The sequence below is a fragment of the Xenopus laevis genome, chromosome 5L (genome assembly GCF_017654675.1).
Source record: "Xenopus laevis strain J_2021 chromosome 5L, Xenopus_laevis_v10.1, whole genome shotgun sequence".
NCBI lineage: Eukaryota > Metazoa > Chordata > Amphibia > Anura > Pipidae > Xenopus > Xenopus laevis.
In genome coordinates this window covers 95,134,439-95,159,916 of record NC_054379.1, presented here as the reverse complement: position 1 = coordinate 95,159,916, position 25,478 = coordinate 95,134,439, and the positions used below count along the sequence as shown (strand labels likewise).

At 37.2% G+C, this 25,478-nt stretch overlaps 1 protein-coding gene across 8 annotated transcripts in view; it reads left to right on the top strand.

The window, feature by feature from the left end:
- Nucleotides 1-25,478, top strand: part of myo6.L (myosin VI L homeolog) — a 120,186-nt gene that overhangs the window by 45,676 nt on the left and 49,032 nt on the right. For all 8 annotated transcript variants that reach the window (XM_041563109.1, XM_041563110.1, XM_041563108.1 and 5 more), the window contains 6 exons: nt 2,929-3,093; nt 6,398-6,478; nt 10,035-10,215; nt 12,766-12,910; nt 21,765-21,922; nt 23,119-23,210. In XM_041563109.1, the coding sequence (XP_041419043.1) occupies nt 2,929-3,093; nt 6,398-6,478; nt 10,035-10,215; nt 12,766-12,910; nt 21,765-21,922; nt 23,119-23,210 (822 nt within the window). The remainder of the gene's footprint in view (nt 1-2,928; nt 3,094-6,397; nt 6,479-10,034; nt 10,216-12,765; nt 12,911-21,764; nt 21,923-23,118; nt 23,211-25,478) is intronic.

Here is a 25,478-nt window from a genome sequence, read left to right as displayed (position 1 = left end):
ATTGTAAAAAAAGCTGTTGTAAGCTCGTTTAAAACGACTCAGCTGTCAATCAAATATTGTCTGCCCCTCCTCTATTCTCTGGGCATAGAGGCGGGGCAGACAAATACTTTCCATTCAGCACTTCCTAGATGTCACTGCTCTCCACATATTCCCCTGTTCTCTTTACCATTTAATTGTGTAGCCAGGGCATGGGAATGGGCATCGGGTCCCCCATTCTGGTGCACAAACAAGATTCTGAGATGATCCAAGACTTGCCTTAATAACAGTGTGACAAAATGGCTCCTGCCTGCTATAATTATGAATTGCCAGACTGAAGGAAGCAAGATTCAGTCTATCGCCACCTTTAGTCATATATTTCCACAATTGCATTTGTCTAAATGGTTCCATCTACAGCTCTCAGGAGCCCAGAGGAGCTCTCAGAAAAAAGAGCAAAGCGAAAAATTAAACCAGGGAGGTAGAGAGTTCTACCAAAGAAATAAAGCACTTTGTGCTACTCTATGTATAGTTAAAGTTGAATGTTAGCATTACCCAAGTCTGTCTAGCTGAAAAGCACCCGTAAACGTCTCCTTTGGCACAACTGAACCTAAAAATTGCATGCACTGTTTTCCATTGTGGCCAGTTTGAGTAACAAGGCAATTTTGGTGACTTTTCTTCTGGCTGAAAAGCCCAGTGTGTTTAAGGGCTATAAACCTAATTTGTTTGCCAACTCCCTAGACTGACATTAAAAAATAGTAAGTAATGAGAGTTCTTTTCTGGCTGTTGTTTGCTATTGAGGTTACAGCCTTTAATATTGTCAAATCTGATCTCCCAATCTGTTCTTTCAAATAAATAGAAAACAAACACTATACAGGTTCCCAAGTGTCTGCCGAGTACATTGTGGCCTCACAGAAAAGGTTATTCTGTTGCAGAATGTGCCTTTATCATGAAGTCGTCAGACGATGAAAGTAACCTTTCCCAGCAAAGTGCCAAACAAGTTAATTTATCTTCTGTGCTGATGTAATCCACTGTATAATAATCACTTTTTTATACAATTTTATTCTTAAATGCAGTCAATCTTTTGTGACTTGTTGAGGTATTAATTATCTAGCAATGCAAGTAGATTTTATTTTTTTTTCTCTTAATTGCAGGCCCAAGGGAATAATCTATGCATTTATTACTAAAAGTCTGATCCTTCCAAATGATCTATACTCTTGGTTTGTAGATTTGGGAGATGCACATAATTCCTTGGAAATTAGTATATTCCTTTTTATTACTAAAAGTCTGATCCTTCCAAATGATCTCTACTCTTCATTTGTAGATTTGGGAGATCCACATAATTCCTTGGAAATACCCTCATCTACTAGCATTAACACGTTTATTTGTTTGTGCAGCGTGATGTTTACATCTCAGAGCACAAAGAGCTGGGGTCCATTCCCAGTAATACAGTGCTGCCTGTGTTCAGTAGCTCTGTATCCAGAGAGCCAGGCAGGGGTGGCCTATAGTCATAACTTCATTCTGACAGCTATGGGTTCCCTAACTTGTGTCATCCAGATGATTAAGTTATGGAGAAGCAGTGAATGCAAGCCACAAAACACTGTACTTGCCACCAGAGTGCAGCCATATCTGGATTTTGCTCTCTTGTATCCTTTAGTACCCGTAAATAACTACTTTATCCAGGGCTTGTCATTTTCCCCCTGTTTTCATATTAATAAATTATTTCAGTTATTTTGAACAAAGCTTATCAAATGCAGAGTCTGAATCCATAGGCTTATGGCACACGTGTTTTCAGGCTGGGATCCACCTCACAGTTAGTAACAGGCAGTGGCATGGAGGATAGGCAGTGATGGGTGTTTCTTTCTCTTTACTGGCACTTTGTACCATAAGTTGAAGATGGGTGTATCTGTGAATCACATCTAAGCTGTAATTATGAGGCCCTTTCACTAATGGGATGCAGATAATCATTAAGTGACCACAAGCACTTTCCTAACCTAACTATTTCCTGTCTGACTTTGCTTATCTACTGAATAAAACTGGAGCCTATATTTGTGCATATCCTGCAGTGACGCCTCACAGATCTCTGACTACATCGTTTAATGCCCATTATCATGCGTAACTAAGATGTAGCGTGTAATAATTATGTGACTCTTTGCCTTCCATTTCTTCTTATTGTCTAAACGATCCTTTTAATGAACAATTCATCCATCATATCTTTGTTGTGTAGGCTGCAAGATCTAACATATATTAAACAATTTCTGTCTGTCCCTTTGTTTACCTTTGCAAAAGGCAGGCACAGTGTATAATCGTTTAACGATGATTATCTAACTGTACCATCCACTGACCGTTTTCATTTTTCACAATGAAAACTTTTTAGGGCAGATACACACGGGGAGATTCGGGGCGATTTAGCCGCCCAGTGACAAATCGCCTCTTCTTCGGGCGACTAATCTCCCTGAACTGCCTTCCCTTCGGCTAGAATCGAAATAAGCTTGTGAGGCAACTTCGGAAAACAAAGCGCCCTGAGTTCCATCCCGCCGACGATTTCAGTTCTAGCTGGCAGGAAGGCAATTTGGGGAGATAAGTCGCCCGAAGAAGAGGCGATTTGTCACGAGCGACTAATCTCCCCGAATCTCCATGTGTGTCTCTGCCTTAAACCTCTCCGATTGACTATTCTGTCGGAACAATGCAATAATTTGCACTCCATCAATGTAACAATAATTATACAATTTTATCAGATTGTGCTAAAATCCGTCATTTCACACGACCTTTAGTCAAGGGCTTGATTGTTGCATTGCAGATCTCAGACATTTTCAATAGAAAATCCTATTTTTTTTTTTTTAGAATAACTCGCTAGCTCCTGATAGCTTCAGCAAACAGCTTCAATTGCTGTTACTATTATTGCTTTAACTTTACTTATTAGTTGACATTTGATGTTTTTTTTTTCTTACCCAGAACTATGTAGTTGGTGGATTTGTATCCCACTATCTTCTGGAGAAGTCTCGTATCTGTGTGCAAGGTCAAGATGAAAGGAATTACCACATTTTCTACAGGCTGTGTGCTGGAGCACCGGAGGACATCCGTCAGAAACTCTTCTTATGCTCCCCAGATACTTTCAGGGTATGTATAACTTTCGAAGCTTCATGGGAGCGCTTAAAAGAACACAATTACATATATATCTACAGCTATATGCATGGGTCACATGGCTAGATAACCAGAAACCCACAGTTACAACAGGTGTAACACATGCCTTCATGCATCATTCACATCATTTAGAATTACCTCTTGTTCTCCTTTAGTGAAACTCATGGATTCTATTCAGCAGGGCCAAAGATAAGAAATGGGTCAACTAATGTATCAATTGAGAACAGTTTTTGAGACGGTGACTCCCCCTCCCAGAGCTTATTGAGAAAGATATAACAAAGTGAGAAATTAAACTTTAGACTTCGATATTAGAGAAACGGTCAACAAAAAATAGATAATTTTAGGTAATTTTTTTTTAAAAAAAGTATTTATTTCTGGTGATCAATCGGAAAACAGCTGAACTGAAAATGCGTTGGAAGGTGAACAACCCCTTCAGGAGTTCATTATTCTGTTAGTTACAGAGTTGTTGGTAAAGATGTCTTCAGTCATATTCTAACTATGTTTTGAAATGTTAGGAAAATGTAATCATGCTATGTAAACTAGTGAATATGTTCTAGAAAGGAGCACTCAGGGTCCCCTCCCTGTGGGGGAAATTGAGTAATGATGTGGTAATTGTAGACTGCAGAGACCACTCCAAATGGATAATACAACCAAACAGGATTTGTAGTTCTTGCAGGTGTTGCGCATTAATCTTCCAGAGTCTTAGCGGAAAAAAAAATCCATGATGATTACATTTGAAACTGAACCTGTTTGAAGGTGTCTTTCCGCGGACTTCAGGCAGCAAATAGAAATGTCAGAGCTATTGAAATGGCAATTACTTTAAAAGATAAATTGAAAGCAAGCTTAAGAATAAGATGTTAACGCTCTAGTCCTGTAGATGTCTCTGTGGATACGTGATAATCTGCTATGCCTTTGTATACTTCTAACTCTTATCTGGAGCTTTTTAATAAGGTACCATAATTTTTTTTGTCTTTGGAAGGGATAAATGCAATTCACAGTGTTGTGCTTGAACTTTCACAGTAGTTATGGCCTGTGTGAGATTAATCAAATATTTTGAGATCTTTTTCTAGTCAGAATGTGACAGTTTGACAATGTATTAATGAGAGCCAAAGTTTAGCACGTAAGTAGTCTAGAAATGCTACCCCTTATGTCAGGCATTTCCAAAGTCTGGCCCGGGGGCCAATTGCGGCACGTTTTCAAATTTATACCGGCCCACAGCCTCCGTCATGAAATGAATAATAATGTGGTCCGCCAGCACAGTGCAATCAGGAATCGCGTAGCCTTAGCAGTAATATTTGGGCACATTAGTGAAATTATCTGCCACTTGGTCTATACTGACTAAGTGGCAGATCATTTCACTAATGACTATGCTGCCCAAATATTATTTGTTTAAACAACGATTCCTTGTTTAAACGAGGCACGGAGAATAAGTCCAAACATACTCCAGTTCTCCACTTCCTAAAAGGCGTGTACGCATCCATCTCCAGGAGTTAATGATCCAGATCTCAAGCTAGCTACCTCGGAATGGATGTCAGGCTGAATGGTCGGCCTCTACACATTTTCACCTCATCAAATCTGGCCCTCGTTGCAAAAGGCTTGGACACCCCTGCCTTATGTTGTGGGTTTCTGTATAGTGATGTGCAGGTCGAGGAAACCTTGACCCAACCCTAACCCTACCCCCTGAGAACCCACACCTGACCCTAACTCCCGGGACCTCCTACTTATACAACAGCTTCCGTCCTGCTGTGATGCCACGGAAGGGGGCAAGGTGCGAGTTTATAAAAAACAGCACGTCCGGCAGAAGTGGGGCTGCCCGCGCCCCACAAAATTTCTATGGCAGACAGCCCAAACACTTCAGGTTGGCCCATACATCACTATATCTGTACTAACCCAAGTGCTCCAAAGCCCTTTAGCAGTGAAGAATTGTGCCTCTGGAGCTGCAGCTCCCAAGATGTGGACACATTGATTATTACTGTTATAGGGATGCTAAGTACAGTAAGTAAAATGCAGCATTACTTACCATTGCAAGTTCTAAATTTTACAACTTGTGCCTTTGCCATATGTATGCCCAAGGATACACTTCCAGTATTTAAGACACACTGTAATTGATTTTGACAGTACAGAACCCTTTCTCATTAGTTGTATACAAGTAAATAAGTGCAGTTGCTAATGTGGATTTGACACAACAAATGGACAGACTGAATATCCATAAATAAAATAATGATATCATCACAGTCTATAATGTCATCACTGAAAGTGCTTTTCTTTGATTCTTTTGTCATGACTGAGCACTGCAGCAGTCAACAGAGCTAAAGCATGTCGGCAATAAAGGGCTTGTGTGCTGGTATGGGTTCTTAATGTTAAGCTTTTAGAGGAAGTTCTGCTTCTCTACCTACAGACAGAAATCAGCTGGAACTTAAAATGCCAGCACCTACAAATATGGTATAGAAATGTACAGCTTCTTTCATATCATAAGGTAGTGCTTGTGCAAGGACCATATTAATATGTAACAGTTATACAACAAGATCTAAGGAGAGTTTAGGACTTGAGTATTCTGGTGACCATAAAAATATTTTGGAGGGCCACATCTAGCCTGCATGCCATAGGGTTTTACTAGAAAATATGGCTTCATATTTTAAAAGTTACTGTTACACTTCAAAACCACTCCTTTTGCAGTAAGAGGGAAATGGAAAGCCAATTATGTAACTCAATATTTCTTGCCCATTTCAATTATTACGATGTGTATGTCTAATTTTATATACAGTATATGTGTATGTGTATCATTGTATATTTACATTGGGTTAAAAAAAGTCCAACCCTATACATCCAAATACATGCCAGTGCAAATGAATACACATACATATACAGACACATACACACATATAAATATGATATATATTTGTTTGTCTATATATTTGGATAGAGAGCGAAATTGTTTTGTTTTCTTTCCATATCAAGGTCGCAATGCTGAAGGCAGATTTAAACCAAAGATTACAGTGTAACTCGAGTGACATTTACAGGACAAAATGATTATACTTCTTTTTATGATAATGTTACAGAATAGCTTCCCAAATGCCAATTATATCACTTTTCTTACCATGCAGCTTCAGAGCTGTTCTGGCACTTAAGTGTTTGGCGTTAGTACGATGAATACATGAATAAAACTCAGACGCTATAAGGGCTAGCCAATTGCAATTTGGGTTTTTAATAATAAATACTTTGCAGATGAATTGTTTTTATCTTTGGAATTGTATTAATTATGTTTCTTTATTGTTACCAGTACCTCAATCGTGGTTGTACAAGATATTTTGCTTCTAAAGACACTGATAAGCAGATTCTACAAAACCGCAAGAGTCCTGAGGTATAGTAGATAATCTATGGTCTGAATTTTGTTGAGTTGTTGTTCGCTTTTGAAAAATATTCCCCAAAGAGAGAAAAGCAAGATGAGAGAATATGAATGCAGGTAGCAAGAGGAGTAAGGTACGTGAGCAGAAAGATATACGCTATTTAGAGATACCCTTTTATTAATAAACTTATTGCGATGACAAGCTACTGCACACATATTCTTTACATTCATTTCCTGGTCCAAGATGATGGGATGCGCTCTTTTTGTAGCCTTGTAAGGTATGTTTACTGAAGTGTTACAGCTACACGTTCAAGTCCACTGTCGTGCTGCTGTTTACCACTACAACTACCAACTTCATTTCTCTTAAGGGATCAGTATAACTGCCATGAAATGTTGACGACTAACTTGTAGATGTAAACACAAAAAAAAAAAACAATTCAGTGCTCGAGGTGACAGATACTCTACATATACTTTCTGTTCTGGAAAGAACTTGTTATCATTATAGCTCATGTTTTTGCAGTTACCAGTCAGAAGAGCAAGCCTGCACTCGCAGCATGGCCCGTAGGGCATAGCTGTACAAATTATGGAGCACTAGCTGTAATTGTGTGCTGTCAAATCTTTGGGGATTCTAATTCCTGTCAATAACAACATATTCATTCATATTTGCACACATAAATAGACATTTGTGCTTTTGTTTTTAATGGAGCAAGTAAAAAAAAAGGCACAGGGTTTTATACCATTTCCCCAGAATTTCCAGAATAACTGATTCTGGAGCAGCAAATGGCACATTGTGCATATGTTGTACCTGTATATAAGAGGTGTCTAAAAACATATCACAGTGTTCGTTAAAGGGATACTGTTATGGGGAAAAAAAAATTTTCCCCAAACCGTATCAGTTAATAATGCTGCTCCGGCAGAATTCTGCACTGAAATCCATTTTTCAAAAAAGCAAACAGATTTTTTAATATTCAATTTTGCAATCTGACATGGGGCTAGACATATTGTCAGTTTCCCAGCTGCCCCCAGGAATATCCGCATTAAGTTCTTTTCAATGGGGCTGTACTCACACAGGTGCGTGTAGACGCCAAACGCAGGTTGAGACGCAACATGCTGCATTTTTCCTGAGTTCCGCGCCTACACGCGCCTGTGTGAGTACAGCCCCATTGAAAAGAACTTAATGCGTCTATTCCTGCGCTCCCCTGCGTCTGAATGCAGAAAAACAGAACGCAGGGGAGCGCAGCTTCAACCACTCGTCAGTAAGAGCCCTAATGGATGTTATCGGGGAAAGCTATGACCTTTAATCAAATACATTTTGCTAAATCACATTTGGCAGAGCAGATGAATATTGGCTTCTATGTAACCTCGTAATCGGATGCACTGGGGTATGTAATGAGCAAGAGGCTTGCAGATCTCCATTTGTCTAAGCTCTTCTGAATGCTGATAGGAAGTATTGAATATGGTAATAATAACTCTCTCCCAAGATGTATCTTGGCAGACCAGAGAGATGTTCCTAAATCTTTATTAACCCTCGAGCCCTTTATCTGCATAATGTACTGCAGGGCCAGCTAGAAGCTATCATATAAGAGTTTACCGTTGTAAGAAAAGAGAAAAAGAGCTTAAGATAATTGATAGCGCTAGGGCTTTGTCTGCATGTTCGATGGCAACATATGGAGTTGGAAATTTGCAAATAATCAAAGAAAAAAAATCTCTCTCATTGCACACTTACAGCAGGTCTAAAATAATTGCCTAGGAGCTATTTGGGAGACTTCTTATCTTCATGGGATTGAACAGTTCTCTAGCCTTTAAGCATTTACTTTTAAACCAGGTTTACAAATGTGAATATTGCAAGTAATTATGCAACCTGCTTTTTTCCCCCCTTTTCCATATATTATCAGGAGGACGAGGTATTTTTTGCATCTATTAGTTTAGTGTTGCTTGTATTTAGACAAGTGTGGGGTGGCATTCTTGGCAACTGCATGGTATTTGTGTTTTAGGCAAGAAAGTGCAGCATACTTAAGCTCTCATTTTCTTTGACTTATTACAATGACCAGCATCTTATATTGCATGAATATTAAGGGCTCATTTACAACCGCAAGTGCAGGCTGTGCTGCTCCTGGCACAGTTGTGGCTGTGTGAAAAAGGAAAAGCAGACACAATGGTGCTGGAAGTTTTTCAATTTTAGTTGATGTAATTCCGGTGTTCAATGTGAGAGTGGCGTTTGCACCTGATTCTTCAGAATACTGCACCTATTGACACGGAACACTGAAGGAACCCTGGAGCTCATGGTGAAATTCGTGCGAATGCAAATGCACTTGTGGTCATAAATGACCCCTAAAATCTCTTACAAGTAGATGCACTTCTCTGCATGTGTTATTCTTTGGTTTATGAAACACTCACTATATAAATATATAGTATAAAAAGTTGCAAAACATATTTACCTTCATAAACCAAACTAAAACGGCTTTAGTTCAGAGAGTTCTGTCTATTTGCGCTCAAGCTCTTGTGAACTATATAGCTCTGGGCATCTTCAGTCAATGTAGGATGTTGGAAATGTAGTTTATACAAGCTAATGGGTTTAGATAAGTTAGTGCTTAATTTCTTTTTTAGTGCATCGCTGTCCAACTAAACTCTCACTGGCCTTACCAAAGGTTGTGCATTTTTAAAAATTCTACTATATTTGAGAGGCTGTGGAATAAACCCACTTTATAAATAGTTATACCATTTTTTTCCTGCTACAACCGATCACAGATTGATTTAGCCTTACAAGTTACTATTAGCATCTGTTGTGATTTAGAATGCCTTGCATAAGAGGCATTTTTCAAACAGCCTGGCCCTAAATTATACACATATACATAGTAGTTCTACTAACTCAAGTTGGACAGCACTGCACTAATAAAACCATATAACAAAAATAATTGTTTGACAAAGAAATGTTTGTTGTATCCATATGAGATTCTTAGGGCAATGACACATGGGTGTGCTTTGGGTGCACCGTGTTTTTTAGTAACATGTAAAATTGCTTGACAAGTGCTCATGTCAAAGACACTAGTGACCTAAAATAATAGAGTGAAGCATCTCAGGACAAGAGGTGACATGAACATTTGTCGGTATATTTTCATTCATGTCTAACATGGGCTGTTTGGTCACTTTGGCTCCATGTTTAATGGTTAATAAAAAACACAGTGCTAAAAGCATGTGGAGTAATCCAATGTACCATTGCCCTTGACTTGAGCTCTTCAATAATGGACTTCACTGCACTTATTAAGCTGTAATTATCAAGCTGCTTTGGGAAAGCTGTGACTAGCACCTCTGACACTCGTTCATTGCATTGGAGAAATTTTAACTCTGTTCTACTTTCTCTGCAATTTCATCACCTCCCATTTTAGATCATAGTCAAATGACAGTCCAAATATTTATTGTATTTTCCTGCTTTGCATGTGTGTGTGTTCTGTGTGTTCGACTTTATTTTGTGTTGAGAAATCTTACTTTTAGCTGTATATAATTCCCAAGGAATCTTTCACTGCTGATCATAATCCTGCTTCATTTACAATCTGGTAACATTGTATTTTAGTACTTAAAGCATGGCGCTCTGAAGGATCCTCTGCTGGATGACCATGGAGATTTTAATCGAATGTGCGTCGCGATGAAAAAGATTGGCTTGGACGACACAGAGAAGCTCGATCTGTTTAGAGTCGTTGCTGGAGTCCTACACCTGGGAAATATTGATTTTGAAGAAGCTGGGAGCACCTCTGGTTAGAAGTCCTTTTCTTCCATTATTATTACACTAGCGTTAATGTCATATAAAGGGAGCCGAGTTTGATTCAAGCCACAAAGCACAGTGTTCTTTTAAATAATTGCTTTGGGAGGAATTCCATTCAGAGATATATTATGATAGACACGCAGGCTTTAAATACAATGGATTGAGAACATTGTGCTTGAGTATATGAAATTACAATTAGATTCTAAGGAAAGTACAAGGGCATCTACACAGGTGATTTGTAAAGGTCTCTTCCCAACAATAACAATTCAGTGTTCTCTGACTGCTGCATTGCAGGTGCACTGCAGTGCCTGCCCTTCCAGGAGTCAATGGCTGTGTTGATAAATTGACCGCACAAGCAACCCCGTGTCATTGTTTCCTTCTCAAAAGGGCCTCATACAAAAGCTTTTGTTTTCATTGTCAGAAGGGTCTTTAGTATTTTGCTGTTGCTTGATCATAAATGCAATTTAGTTGTTTTGTAGGGAGGAAAGGAGAAGGAACTAGGATGTAACACCTGTGGCTGCCTATTGTTAAACTACAAATGCCAGCATACCTTGACACTCTTAGGTTATCTCTGTTGCTTTAAAAATTGCAGCTCTGAGAAACACCCAACGTTTAAGGTTGTAAATTCAAACAAATACAGAGAGTCACCCCCTTAGCTTTGCAAAAAGTACAGGGCCACGTTGCATGTTTGTGTGCTGCATATAGAAGAATTGCACATAGCCACTATTTTGGTGTAGCACAGATGCAAAATATAAATATATTATTGCTTGTACAGCTACTTGATCTAATATCCAGAAATCTTATATCCAGAAAGCTTTAAATCACGTGGAGGCTACCTCCTGTAGACATCCAATTTCTTAAAATGTATATATCATATAATAAAACAGTGCATTGTACTTATTAGCAAGTAAGCTTCGTAAATTGATACTGGTGGCAAGACAATCCTGTTGGTTTTAAATGTTACTTAGTTGATTAAAGTTATGATGATCCAAATTATGGGGTAAAAAAAAACCTTATCCAGAGAACTGCAGGTCCCAAGCATTCTGTATAATAGATATTAATTAATATTAATAGATATATGTGTTTACGCTACTATTGCATAAGGGCAATGTTAAAACTGTATAAACGGGCAGGCTTTGCAAACAACCCCTAAATAACTGGACATGAAAACTCGGAATTTAGAAACTGTCTCATATACAGTATATATATATATATATATATATATATATATATATATATATATATATATATATATATATATATATATATATATATATATATATATATATATATAAAGCACTGACTAAAATGCTCCGAATCTGCTGCCTCTTTGTCCTTGACCAGTTTGCTGGATGCTCTACATTTAAGGGTCTGAGCGTATGCTCTTTGCTCATTAAGATATAAGATTAATAATCATTTTAATTAAGAACTCATTAAAAAAAATAAAGTGGCACTTGATCGAATCAGTCTGCAGTATCTTATGATGGAGGGTTTATTTCCATTGAATTCAATCATCAGTTAAGTAATTTCCCTGTGGAAGCTTTACTGCTTGCTCACAGAGGGATTTAAATTGTTTTGAACAATAAATGGGCTAAGGGCAATGTGAACCTCAGGTAGAATGGTTTTTATTATAAACAACCTTTTATGGTGAGGCATAGCAGCCGAAATACTGAGCTGTGTCCAATTTCAGTACAACCACAAATAAACAAATTTGAAGTTAATATTAATATTATATATTTTAAACCAAGTGTACTTTTCAAGTTTTAGACAGGGATAGTTCTTTATAATACATTAGTTCCTCTTAAAGGAGAAGGAAAGGTGAAATCTCGGGGGGGGGGGGCTGCCAAAATTTAGGCACCCCCAGTAATCACTTATCACTAATGCTCCTTTTATCAGTAAACAGCTCTGACCCAGAAGAAGAATGCTGGGCAAGTGCATTTTTCTGCAGATAGAAGCACCATCCTTTGCTATCAGATGATTAAATTCATTCACTGGGGAGTGCCTAACTTTTGGCACCCCCAGTGAATTCACCTGCCTGCAAACGTAGAGAGCACAGATGTGTAAGACATTGGGATGCATCTATAAAATTTAGGCACAATAATATACTGGGTTTTGCAGTTGAACAGCCAGAATACTTTACAGGGGCAATATATGCCTTGTTTAACGTAAGTCAGAGAAATGAGGTCTCTGCTGAAAATGAGTATTCAGACACTTCAATTTAATTACAAATCAAGATTCTTTATATTTGCCCCATTACTGTTTTTCATCCAAACGTAGTCGGATTTGCTGGACCAATTTCTGCAGCTGTTTGTATTGTAATAGAACATATACACCTGGCCGCTGCTCTCCCACCACTTTTCCACTGCCTTGCTCTTCAAATGATAGTGTTTGAAACAATGTATATTTATTTCTTCTAAATAAAAGCTTTAAAATCGGCCTAATACCTGCAGATTATATGCACCTGTGTTATTGACTAATACTTTTAACTGATTATTCACATGTGAGGGACTTAATATGGATGATTCTTTCTATCAATCCCCAGGTGGCTGTACCTTGAAAAAGAAAACCAGCGAGTCGTTGCAATGCTGTGCTAAACTCCTGGGCCTTGATCAAGAGGATCTGCAGGTTAGCCTCACTAGCAGGGTGATGCTCACGACAGCAGGGGGCACCAAAGGCACAGTTATAAAGTAAGCACTCATCATTCTCTGTATTCGTAAATCAGCACCTACAATAACATAGGGCAGAAGCATTATTTCTTAGATGCTGCATTTTGCTCCGGTATTGAAAAAAATTGCTTCATACCCTGAAAACATTTTTTTCTTATCTCATTGCTGTGCAGCAGCTGCTGGAAGTGATGCACGCATTATTAAATCCAGTATAAAAATAATGAACGACCTAACCTGCAGCAAAGAGTGGTGTATAAGATGCCCTTCCCCGTTTACATTCTCCTGTTCTTCAGAGAAGGCTGAGTGTAAAATATTATGTACATGAAACCCTGATCTGATTGTATTCCAGACACTCCTATCATTTCCCAATTTGCACTTAAAGTGTAAAATGTGATTAGCTGTTAAGAACAGCATGAATTGTGGTTCTAACTACATATAACTGCAGATACAATGTATAGAAACTATACCTGATACTGGCCAAATATAGGCAAACTTTGCCCTATCCCTTTAACCTAAAGCAACCAATAAGATATTTTCTTTCAGTTTTATAACTGCTCTAAAATCAACTGCTGATTGTTTGCTTTGGGGTACTGGATAAGGGTAAACGTTTCCTCCCTGTCCAGGTGTTAAGTTTGCATGTTATCATTTTATACTTCGTATTTAGAATTCAAGTGGTATATCTGCTTGTTTGCATATTTTAGGTTACAATATAGGTTGTATAGGTAATCAAGTCCAAAGTGCAGGAAGATCCTTATTCAAAAAACCCAGTGCCGAAGCATTCTGGATATATGTGTATTTATATGTGTATTTATAGAATCATAATGTATTTTTTGTGAGAGATTGATGTCTTTTCTATTCATTCTGTGAAACCTCTTGTATAAGGAGCCCCCATCACTGCACTTGACTCTGGCAGGACTGAGCACATTGCTTTATTTCGACAGCTGCTGGGAATCCTCCTATACCACCATGGTACTGCCTCTCTATCAGTGATCTCACAGGGATATGGTGCTAGCAATAATGGTGCTAGTAATAATGAAAATTGCAGAATACTGGTGGTGGAGCAGGCGGCCCTGCAGCAGCTGTCAGTCTTGGGGCTGCTCAGTTAAGTTATTGTAAAGTATCTGCCACAGGGACTTTTCCATTGGTCCACTGGCCATGAAGCCAATAGCCACCATAGTTAGAGGAACACTTTCTGCATATTTACTTTCATGAAATAATCTGCATGTGTTGCGCCTTTTATTTGTGTGCCCTGGATATATCTTCTACTTTCCCTGGTGATCATGTTCCCTCTCTCCCACCAGTTGGCAATCTACTATTCTCTCTACATCAGCCTTTTTTTTGCCTGATCATCTGTATTTGTTATCTTCTGCTCTGTATGAGCAAGTGTGTAAAATTTGCATAAACGTTCATAAAAGGATTAGCAAAATTAAGTGTTCTTGAAACAAAGGTCTTCACATACTGTATACACATACTGTAGCATTAGGTTAGTAGAGACAAGGAATACAAAAGCAAAGCGAACAAAACCACATTATCCTTTTAATCAGTTGTTCAGGAAATTGCTTTATGGGTTCCTTTTATTGGTTTCTTATTAATAATTTCCCAGAAAGGCACAGTTCAGTTGCTACCACCTCTCAATATTGAATAGTAATTTGTATTAAACATTAAAAGCATGCCTTCCTAAGTTTATTTCTTTACAAGAAGTAAATCCTTCTTGCTGTTCATCATTGAGAGTTATAGCTTGCTGTGCGTGGATGTAGGGCTTGTTATTCTGAGAAAACCTTTCAATAAAAGTAATTTTATGACTATAGATACAGGGATTGAGTGATACCCCGCCTTTCAGAAAATGCCTAGGGAATTAAGCATTTCTCGTGACGTGTATAAAGGAAGGGCACAATCAGTATTAGGAGAAGCATAACATAGAGGTTTTTATCTTACAATGAGACCCTATGATCACTTGACACATGTGTTTAAATGCTGTAACCTTGTAGATTATTTTGTTCAATTAAAATGATTGGAATACTATGGAAACATCATGCATTCTTAACAGCTTTACCCCGGTACACTTTCAGCTTTAGCAACCCTTTTAACTTCTCGCCCCTTATGTAATAGAAGGTACACATTTTGCCCAGGTGCAGTAACCAATAGCAACCAATAAGCTGGATTTTTTTTAAAGGTGTGCTGCTTCCTGTTGATCAGTTGCCATAGATGATTAGATCTGTGCCAACCTTTTCAGCTTTTGTTACAAAAAAACTTCAGCTTTTGTTACAAAAAAACTTTAAATTCTAATTACCCAAATATACCTTAAGTCCCTGTACTTTAAAGATGGGCATACCTGGGCTTGTCAGGTGGTTAATGAAAAGTACAGTGTACATTATTGTGACCATGTATTTGGGTAAAGCAGTTTTTCACAACCCATTATTCCTGACATGTCTGCAGTTAATGTATTGCAAAATGGTTTTTTTTCCTACTTCCAATGCTGGGGATGCCTGTGCGACATGGAATACACATAGGAAATGCTCATGTTTTCTATCCCTGCCGTGTCTGGGGTTTATTCAATGACCATTCAATGAACTGCTATGTATTGTTTAGCAGGTATGTCCAGGGTTAATGTAATCCATTTCCTGCAATGTATTGCCAATATGTCTGGGGTTACGTAAATAGGTAATTCTCAATCTTTATTGCTAGTCAGTCTGATATTGCTGGCCTGCCCTTCCCTGTAATATGGGCAGAATGGAATTTACAGTCCCATATTCAGATACTGTACTAGGTTCATGTTTATCAGGGGACAATTAACCTGTTTATATATTTTTAGAATGTGGGGAGAAAATAGAGTACCCTGGAGAAAGCCATTAAAGCTCAGGGAGAACATATAAGCTCATTGCAACAGTGCCCTGTAGGGAATAAAACTGATTGGTAGGAATTTTGATTGCAATATGGAATAAACCAGTACAGTACATTTGTAGGTTAGAAAACAGAGGATAGTATATATTTATATAAATTTAGATTTCTGCTGTGTATTCCAAAGCATAGGACCCTCGCACACTTATATATACTTATGTAGATACAGTGGGGCACATTGTATTGTGGTTAGTAGTGCATTGTGGTTTCTACATTTCACATCCTCTTCGGTCATCAATACTTTAGTTTAGAATAACTGTGAACATCATTATTTACTTTTTCCCCTGTGATATTTGGTACGGCTAAACATTAATATCTAGTTTGCAGCTCATGAAATGTTTATCTCTCAGTATCTCAGTTTTATTTCTCACTTTTCTCTCATTACGCTAGCTATTTTTTATGTCTCTTACTTGAGATGAATTTATGGCTCATAAGATTTCTATCCGCTCATTATAAAACGGAAGTATGTACCCAGAGGCCCAGTGTACAATGTCACTGTAACATTCTTACGTTAGGCCATAGTAAATTCAGTTGGGAATAATGTGTTGGCTTCAAGAATTTGCGGTTAATGGAAATTCCATTTGTCTGCTCTACTCTGCCGCTAGATGCTCTTTTGCATTGTTTTTATTGTATATTTTTTATTCAGCCCAATGCTATGTTAATGTATTAATAATAATTCATACATCTAATTAGATTTTGAAAGTGTTTACTTGAATGCAGTAGGTTAAACTTTCTATTAGAGGCTGTTAAAGCCGTGATTACTGTGCTTTATCTAAAATCAGATTATGGCTCGCAAAGAGCACAAATGCAGATGCAATCTTAAATGTGAACCTGCGTGAGTAATTAGCTTGCTTTTCTGTGGGTTTCCCTTTTGTGTCTTTGGGGACAAATAGTTGTTCAAGCTGGAAGTTAATTAGCTGTTCTGCTCTTCCCTTCTTGTTTGCCTCATCCTTACTACCCAGAGAATATGGATAATATGAATTGCAAATGGAAGTAAATTCACAGGATTTCAAAGCCTCGTTGGTTTTTCATCAACACTTGAGCTGAGGAAAATCTAGTCTCCTCTGCTGGTACACAAACTTCATTGCTGGTGGTTTGAAGTGCATTGAAGATGCAATAGCATTTCCCCACCATGCCCCTTAATCCATATTCTGTTATTATGTTTTTCATTTTCCTATGTAAAGAGCAAAGCATGGAGAAAACTGTTAATTATAGACAAGGAACATGCTAATAAACATTTCATGAGCTGTAGCTTTACTACAGAATTACCGTAGCCTGTGCAGTTCTACTGTATACTCAACAACATGCGCTGGCGATTTTATTTTACATACTACTTCTTCTCTTACATATGATACTTTAAAGCTTTTAGAACACATTTTGCTTTGGTATCAAGGCATGCCATGGTAAAACAGTGGGGGGGGGGGGAAACCCCATCATTTGGATCTATTTATATGGAGTGGCATAGTGGAATGAGTCTTAGTAAGCTATCTGTCCATATGTATTGTATGCAAGGGAAAAGCAGCATATAGCACTGTAAGTTCCACCTCAGCTGAGCAAGGTATAAAGAGTTTTGTTCAATATCTGGATGGTAAATTGCAAGTCCCTTGTAAAGCTTTGCCAGAAGATAACTGGCTTTAGTCCAACATTTGTGATACCAGTGAGAATGATGCCAGCACAACCAGCATATTACTTTGTAGTCAAGGCTCTATATTGTAAAGTTCTGAATCAGTTTATCTCCACCATCACATTTATCACCAAACCAGTGGACACCACATCTGGACTGTTTGGATTTAAAACTATTAAACAAGGATATTTTAAAAGTGGGCAAGAGGAAAATATTATTTTTTAGAGCCATTAACACCCCCACATGCCAATTAAAGGTACATGGTATATGCCAATTTTTATGTATTCCTCTGATGCTGGTTGTCTGCAGTTTTAAACCCTTCCACCAACTTAAAAAGTACCTGCGTCTACAGTACCTGTCCTGTTGGAAATTTCACTTTCTATTCATTCTTTCAATTTTTTTATTTTGCCTTTACCTCTTTTTATTGACACTTTTGTTTTTGCCACATGCCATACATCCAGAGCACTCTGATTCACTGCTGAATGCCTGATTGTCATTGGTTCCTTATATTACATAAAAGGAGAAGCAGTCAATCAACATAAACCTCAGGGATTAGCCTCACTGATCTGTTAATAGCATGAGGCACCATCAAGGTTCCGCACCTTCTCTCTATTTATAAGGTTCCCGTCACTCTTCTTTGCCACAAGATTAATCAGGACATACTGGAAAAGTTCTTTGTGCAAGGGCATAATATTTTCACAAGTGTAACATGTATATGATAATTTTATGTATTCACTGCATTTATATATACATTTAATTATTTTTATGCAGTTTCTAAAAGTTTTTTTTTTGTGATAAATCATGTAATAAATATAAATAAAACACATGCAAGTCACAGTAAATTTGTGAATCCTTGTCATATTGTTACATGGAGCATTTAAATAATACAGATGAAGCCAAACATCCTTCACCACAGTTATACTTAATCTGTTGGCAAACTGAGACATGAGTAAATTGGACCCAATGTCCGGCTGCTTTTACTCTGCTGCTTCACAGCCTTGAAGTAGCCCAGTCCCTTAACAACTAGACTTTATCTTTTTAAGACGATTATGGGATTGTCACTGCCAGGAGCATTCAAATCTCCAGAGAAAGCAGACAGCGCACAGCAATAAAATCTGTTGAAGTTAGATTATAAATCAAATGTAGATGGTGACACAAAGGAAAAAAAAACTCTTCAAACTTCATGCGCAATTTTACTATAATAAAAGACAGTCAAATTATGAAAAATAAATCACAATCAGCATCGGACTGATGGGATTGATACCACAATAACGCACTGATGAATGATGAATCAAGAGTTCAATACAAATATTAGATAATCCACTGTGGACAGGAAAGTCCATTAATGTAAATGGTGCATGTGGATTGCCTCCATCATATTTTGAAGTTATGTTAAAATGACATAACATGGCATAAATGGGAACTGGGTCGCTTTTAACATTTGGCCACGGCCTAATTACCCGTAGCAACTAATCTGATTTCTTCTTTCAAACAGGTGACCGTAAATGCTCCCTGCTGATTGGTTGCCATGGTTGATAAGACCACTACAAACGTTGCTCCTTTAACTACATTACCCCCGTATTTGTTTGTAAAACATATATTAAGTATGCACAAAATGAATAACTATTGGCACAAAGAAAAATTGCTTGTTAATAGCAGAGACGATACGAGAAACAAATAGACAGCAGATTTTTCACATCCATTCGATACACACACATTCTCTATTACTGTTGTTTGCAACCACCAAAGCTGAAGGGATATTGATCTTTTAATGGTACAAATGACCTAACAGATGACAAATCATTTTTTCATTGGGACCTACAAATATCATTGAGTACCAAATAAACACGTATAATCAGAAAGATACCTAAGCTGTACAGTTCTTGCTTGATCAATGCATGCGCTTTTTTTTTCATTTGCTTGAATATCATTGATTTTTCCGCCAGTCGTCTGTTGATAGAGTTGGTAATTGTTTGTGAAAATAGCACGCTGAAACGTTTATTAAAACCCATAGCAACTACCTATCAGCTGGAAGCAAATTTGTTATTGGTTGCAATGAGTTATTTGACCTGGTGCAAGCCTTGTGATTCTGTTACAAAAGACCATACCACTGTTGCTGGGATATTTACTGCTAAAGGTTTCTCAATTAATGGAATAGATACACTGCTTTATTGGTCTTTTATAGCATACCTTTTTTTCTTAAAATCTCTGAAATCTTTTATATACATCTGACATGCTGTTATCTAGTCCTCACTTATGAATTATTCATGTCAATGTTTTATATATTTTGAAGCCCAAGATAAATGAACATTCACCAAGAGTGCTATTTCCAACAATTTTTCATGTATGGCATTTGTACTGTACTGTAGGGAACTATATCTGTAGTGATACAGCAGTATCTGATGGCACATACAAACACAGAAAAATAATAAGTGGCTCAATGGTTTCACGCAGGAAATGTTCACTAAAGCTTCCCATTATAGGAACATTTTTTCTATATAAGGAGTATTTTTTTCAGCCACACTGTCTTGTGGTGTACATATAAAGAGTTACAACGGAAGGCAGTTGAATTATTACATTATATATGTTTAATAACATTCGGAATCCAGCAGAAGAGTTCACTTAAAGAAGCGTTCATTTTTAAATCTGGTGCTTTTATATGTAAGTCTAGACAATTTGCACATAAATTATACATCCAAGCATAATCTCACAGAGACCATTTTGTTTGCCATTTTTCTTATTTGATTGCAGGACTTGACACATTTGGTGCCTTGATATCCCCAAAATGTAGATTCCCAAGAATGACAAATTGGCCCATTGTCAACTAAATAGTCCTTTGCTGAATAATTCATTGTGTATGTGTACAGTTTGTTCTTTTACTTAAGAACTGTGCTTCATCATTGTGTGACTTTGGAAAGAAACTTTGTGATTGTATTGGCTATAGAATAGTCTCTTGTACCATGTTTACAAAGTCACACAGAAGAGCTTGATTGAAAAATTAAAATATTGTGATATATAACCATATCCTTTTAGGGACAATGTCTTGGGCCCAGCATTTTGTATTTATTTATTTTATTAATATCTATTTTGTTTCAATGGAAGATCTCTCATTGCCATTTTCTAGTTTTTATTCCCGTGCCACTTGAATTGAATTTTCTCCAGTAATTTAGAGTGCTACTCTATGCCTGTGAATTTGTTGGTGTAAACAGTCACCATGCTCAAGACAAGACCAGCTAATACAGCTATGTTGAAAATGTGTTGGGCATATTTATTAAAGATTGAACTTAGAGCTCACTAGAATGAAATTCTTCCATTTCTGAGAGCATTATCAGTGGGTGAAAGGGTTTAGTTTACCCCTTGACAAACAAACCTTAAAAATGAGAGCACAGGAATTAATCATGAGTGGGCCAGGCTTTTTGTTTTCCACTTTATTTTTCCTGAGTGTGTGGCAATTTTGCCTACAGCTTATAAAAGTTTTTATCCAAGAGCTAGCAAAAATGTGGGTAAAAAAAAAAACAATGGTAAATCCGAATATCACTGCTCTATATAGGCTACAATTATTTGTCTTGAGAAAACTTTTTTTTTTCTCTTTGCTTTTTATAAATGTGAATACAATGCAACCTACTTTGTATTTGAAATATTGGGCTTTGCTAAGTTGGCCCCTCTGTTTTGTGAAGGGGAATTAGTTCTGTAAAATCTGATTTATTGTCTTTTATGTGTTATTGCCTTGAAGTAGAGAAATTGGTTTAATGCTTATGAAATGGGAAATTACTTGAACAATGTATTTTCAGCCTTTCAGGTACAGCTTGTCTTTGTTTAACTCAAATACATGATGTGTATTGATTTATTAATGCACAATTAATCAGTATGGCATGTAATTCTGGTAAAAGATCACTAATGAAGGTAATGGTTAACGACTAAAATGTATGTATGTATTGATGTTCTGTATTGGGAAGCTTTATATGCGCATAGAGGTATGAAGTGTCTTCCATCTTTTTATTCAAGGGGTATCTCCACTTATTCTGCTCTGCGTTTGCTATACCCTCCTGTTCTGTCAGAATCCATGTTGGGAACTAAATGGAATTACCCATGTCTTGATTTTAGTGCAGTGTTCAATTATATCGGTGAATGCATTCACAAGAAATGTTCATGCAATACAGCTGTGGGTAACCCTAGGAATCCTACTCATATCGCAATATGTCATAAAATGTGTAAAGTAAGTGGTTCCATTGTATGCCTTGCCTTTTTTGTTAAGGAACTCTTGTTATACAAGTTTTGAAAAGCCAAGGATACCTGTGGATACAACCCATTTATCCACTGTTTGAAGACTTTTGTAATCCATTTCTATTTTAGGGTCCCCCTGAAAGTCCAGCAGGCAGAAAATGCTCGAGATGCCCTTGCAAAAGCCATCTATAGCCATCTGTTTGATCATGTGGTAAACAGAGTGAACCAGTGCTTTCCCTTTGAGAGATCATCCTTCTTCATTGGAGTTTTAGACATTGCTGGTTTTGGTAAGTATTCCTCTGCTTAGTGACAGGTTTTGGTACAAATCATTGCAACAGTCTTTTCTTCCTCTTTAACGGGATTTGGCAGAGAATAAAGCTGGCCATAGATGTAAAGATTTTTAAAAGATCCAATCGTTATCGCGAGACCTCGAAATGATCGTTTCAATGTACGATGTGTCCATCAACTAAAAAGACAATTTCAGCCGATATTGCCAGCAAAACTGAAGGGTAGCTGCCTGCTTGGCCCTGCAGACATAGATAGATTGCACTAGGGCCGATAAAGATTTTTTAATCAATTTTCTGACAGATGTCGGGCAAAAAATTGTAAGATGTCCGATCGTTCGAATCCCACTAACCGCACAATAATTTCGAAGGATTTGTCGGACTTCACTAAAATCAGTCATTCGTCAAGAAAAATCTTTGCGTCTATGGGGAGTTTTAAACAAATTTCCGTCATTACAACTTTTAAATGCAGATTGCACATAAAAGGCTGCTTTACTCACAGTATTTGTAGAGTTGTTGTGACTGTGTCTCTCGCTAACCCAAGTTGGATATTGCTTTGCTTGGATCTGCAACTCAGTGTCTGATTAAAGATGAGAAATAGCTAAAACTTTACGTGGTAACAGTCCCAAATCTATATGCAGAGTGGGCGATAATAATACTGTCTGCATGAAGAAAGGAAACCTCATCTATGCTTCTGCTATATGCATTGGTTCAATATCACAATAAGAAAAAGAAGCATATATATCAGTTTTAAGATGACTGATACAGTCAGTTGGTGGAGCGGGCACTAAGAAGCTTTCCAAGTTGCTATAAGTAAGTGTGCAGGGTTTGTATTTTCTATGAATGGAAATCCATATACTTATATATGAAATAATTCTCATATACAGACATTTGGCTGTTATCTGATTATTCAACAAAATTGTGACACATTTAAAGAGAATGATGTGTCTTGAAGAAATACATTTGGATTAATGAAAAATGGTATATGCCATTGGCAATGGTACTTCCCACTTAATCATTATTCTGTTTTAATGTGCTACATGGTACTGAATAAATAAAGGCAAAAAAAACCTCAAATTATTATGAACTACTATCCATAGAAATTATTATTCTATAGTGTCTGCAGCTATAATTTAGTATTGTGCTGAAAACGATTTATTTCTGTATTGAGCTTACTTCCTGCACTCTTCCCCTTTCAGAATACTTCGAACACAACAGTTTTGAACAGTTTTGTATCAACTACTGTAATGAGAAGCTGCAACAGTTCTTTAACGAAAGGATCCTGAAAGAGGTAGGAAAACATTGAAATGTTACCTGTCAAACAAAAGCAATAGGTCTTACTTCAGGGCCTTGAGGCCTTTGCATAAAATAATTAACAGGATTTATGACAGATGCCAACTTTTAGCTCTTTTATAGTTAGATTTCTATTTTTCTTATAGAGGTACCCTTTGTAGGTTCTTGCCTGTCTTATGTTCTATAAAAGTCAAAAATTATATAAATGATTACCGGTATGTGTGAAGCGGAAAAGTACTGTGAACATCTAAAAATGAAATTGATGCTAGTAGTGCCAACACTATAATTATTAAACATGATTGATTTGTCAGGTCTTGTCAAACAACAGTGTAGCCTCTTGCACAGAACTGTCCACAGTACATTTTGCCCTTTAACTTTAGTCTTAATGCTGAGGAATGGCTATGATGTTGGAAATTACATCCATATTTTCTAATTCGTTATGCCCTAATGTGTAGCAATCCTATTTATAGGCTATTGATTGAAAACTATAGATCTAGGGGTCACTTAATGAAGTGTCTATACATTTCTCCAAAGGGTAATGATAGTTTAATGATAGTTCACAAAATAACTCTTTAGCCTCTTGGAAATTGTGGCATTCACATATGGGCTTATGTAATAAAAGGTGGTGTATACTGGTGATCTTTTCAAAGAAAAACTATACCCCCAGAAGTAATATGTAACCAACAGATCGTTTATATCTCATATTAAGTGCCTAATAAAGAAGACTATCTACCAAACTGGAATATAGATATCAGTAAATATTGTGTGTTCCCTTAGTTCATCTGATCTGAAATAATGCAGCTCTAACTGTAACAGGAAGAAATGTGGGAGCAAAAGACAGATCTTTGTTTATTATTTGACTCTTGTCAACCTAACATGGATAAGTGCCCTTAGTTTGTGTGCACCATGAATCTTAGGATCCCAGGGGGTGGCCCATAGTACTTTAAATGGCAATTTTTTGCAATGCAGGACATTGTATGTGACATTCCACATAATTAATCAGTATGACATGTCATAATCTTTTACCTGTGGATAAGACTATAAAGCATTATTTTGGTTAAAAAAATGGCAATTTTCTGTTTAGGATTACCCAATGGCACATATCATTAATCAAAAAGTATATTTTTATGAAAATGGTTTATTTAGATGAACAGGGTTTTTTTGGGAGCTGGTTTATGCAATATCTTTTTAAAGAGGCTACATTGTTTGGGATGTAGTTTTCCTTTACAATCAAACATCACTTGCTGTGGGTTACTGCACCCAGGCTTTTATTACATTTCCCTTCACAGTCAGCATTCTGTCATCAACGCCTGCCCCTTTAAAATTATTTTAACAAATGTGTGTGTTTTATGCTAATCGAAAATTATTTTATCTGTTTACTTCGCATAAAATTATTTGCTGTAAAGATAATATGACCTTCATTCCATCCGTCCCAGGACACACCCCTGAAACCATATTTATTTCTGTGTCATCACATACATTTTGGCCACATAAACCTATTACTTGCTAATGTAGACATAATTCTCTCTTCAAAGTTGAAAGCAGAGTAAAATCTGTAGCTGGAACTCTTAAACTTGTGCTATGCTTTTTTAACCAGGGAAGCATAAAGCATATAGAGTCATGATCTTCGTGTAAATGCAAAGACAGTGTGGGCACGCAAAGACTTTGAAGGAAATCATTCTAAGTTTTAAAGGTTACTTGTGCTGTGCTAGCATGGTTTTCAATACATCAAATCAGCAAATATGCCTGGTTTCTGAAAGAAACCCCTGAAAGGCAGGAGCCAAGAAGTTAATTTGATTTGTGACATATACAGGAATGTTCCCATGTTGTATATCTATCAATTTTACCTTGTCTTCTCTCCTTCATCTGCTGCAAGCATATATAGCATTTTTCAGAATCATGGGTTCTCTGTGACTGCTCATTTTATGATATACATAAACGTGAGAGGAGGTACAAGTATTTTGAATACAAAGAAGTAGAAGTACACAAGTTAATTTCAGGACTCGCAAGAGATTTCCAGTATTATGCTGTTAAGAGCCTAACACTTTATTTTGATTTGATTCTGTGGTTGGTAGCAAATAATTTAGGTCAGTCTCTGCATCTGCTGTGCTACATGGGATCTGTGCCTATACCTTGTCTGCTACCTAGAAATTAGTAGGTATTTCACATTATGCCTTGAAGCTCACTACAAACCCAGATGTACTTTGACAGAAACCATTGGCTCAATGGAAATGAAAACAAGCTGTTTGGTGAACATTTAGCTAAG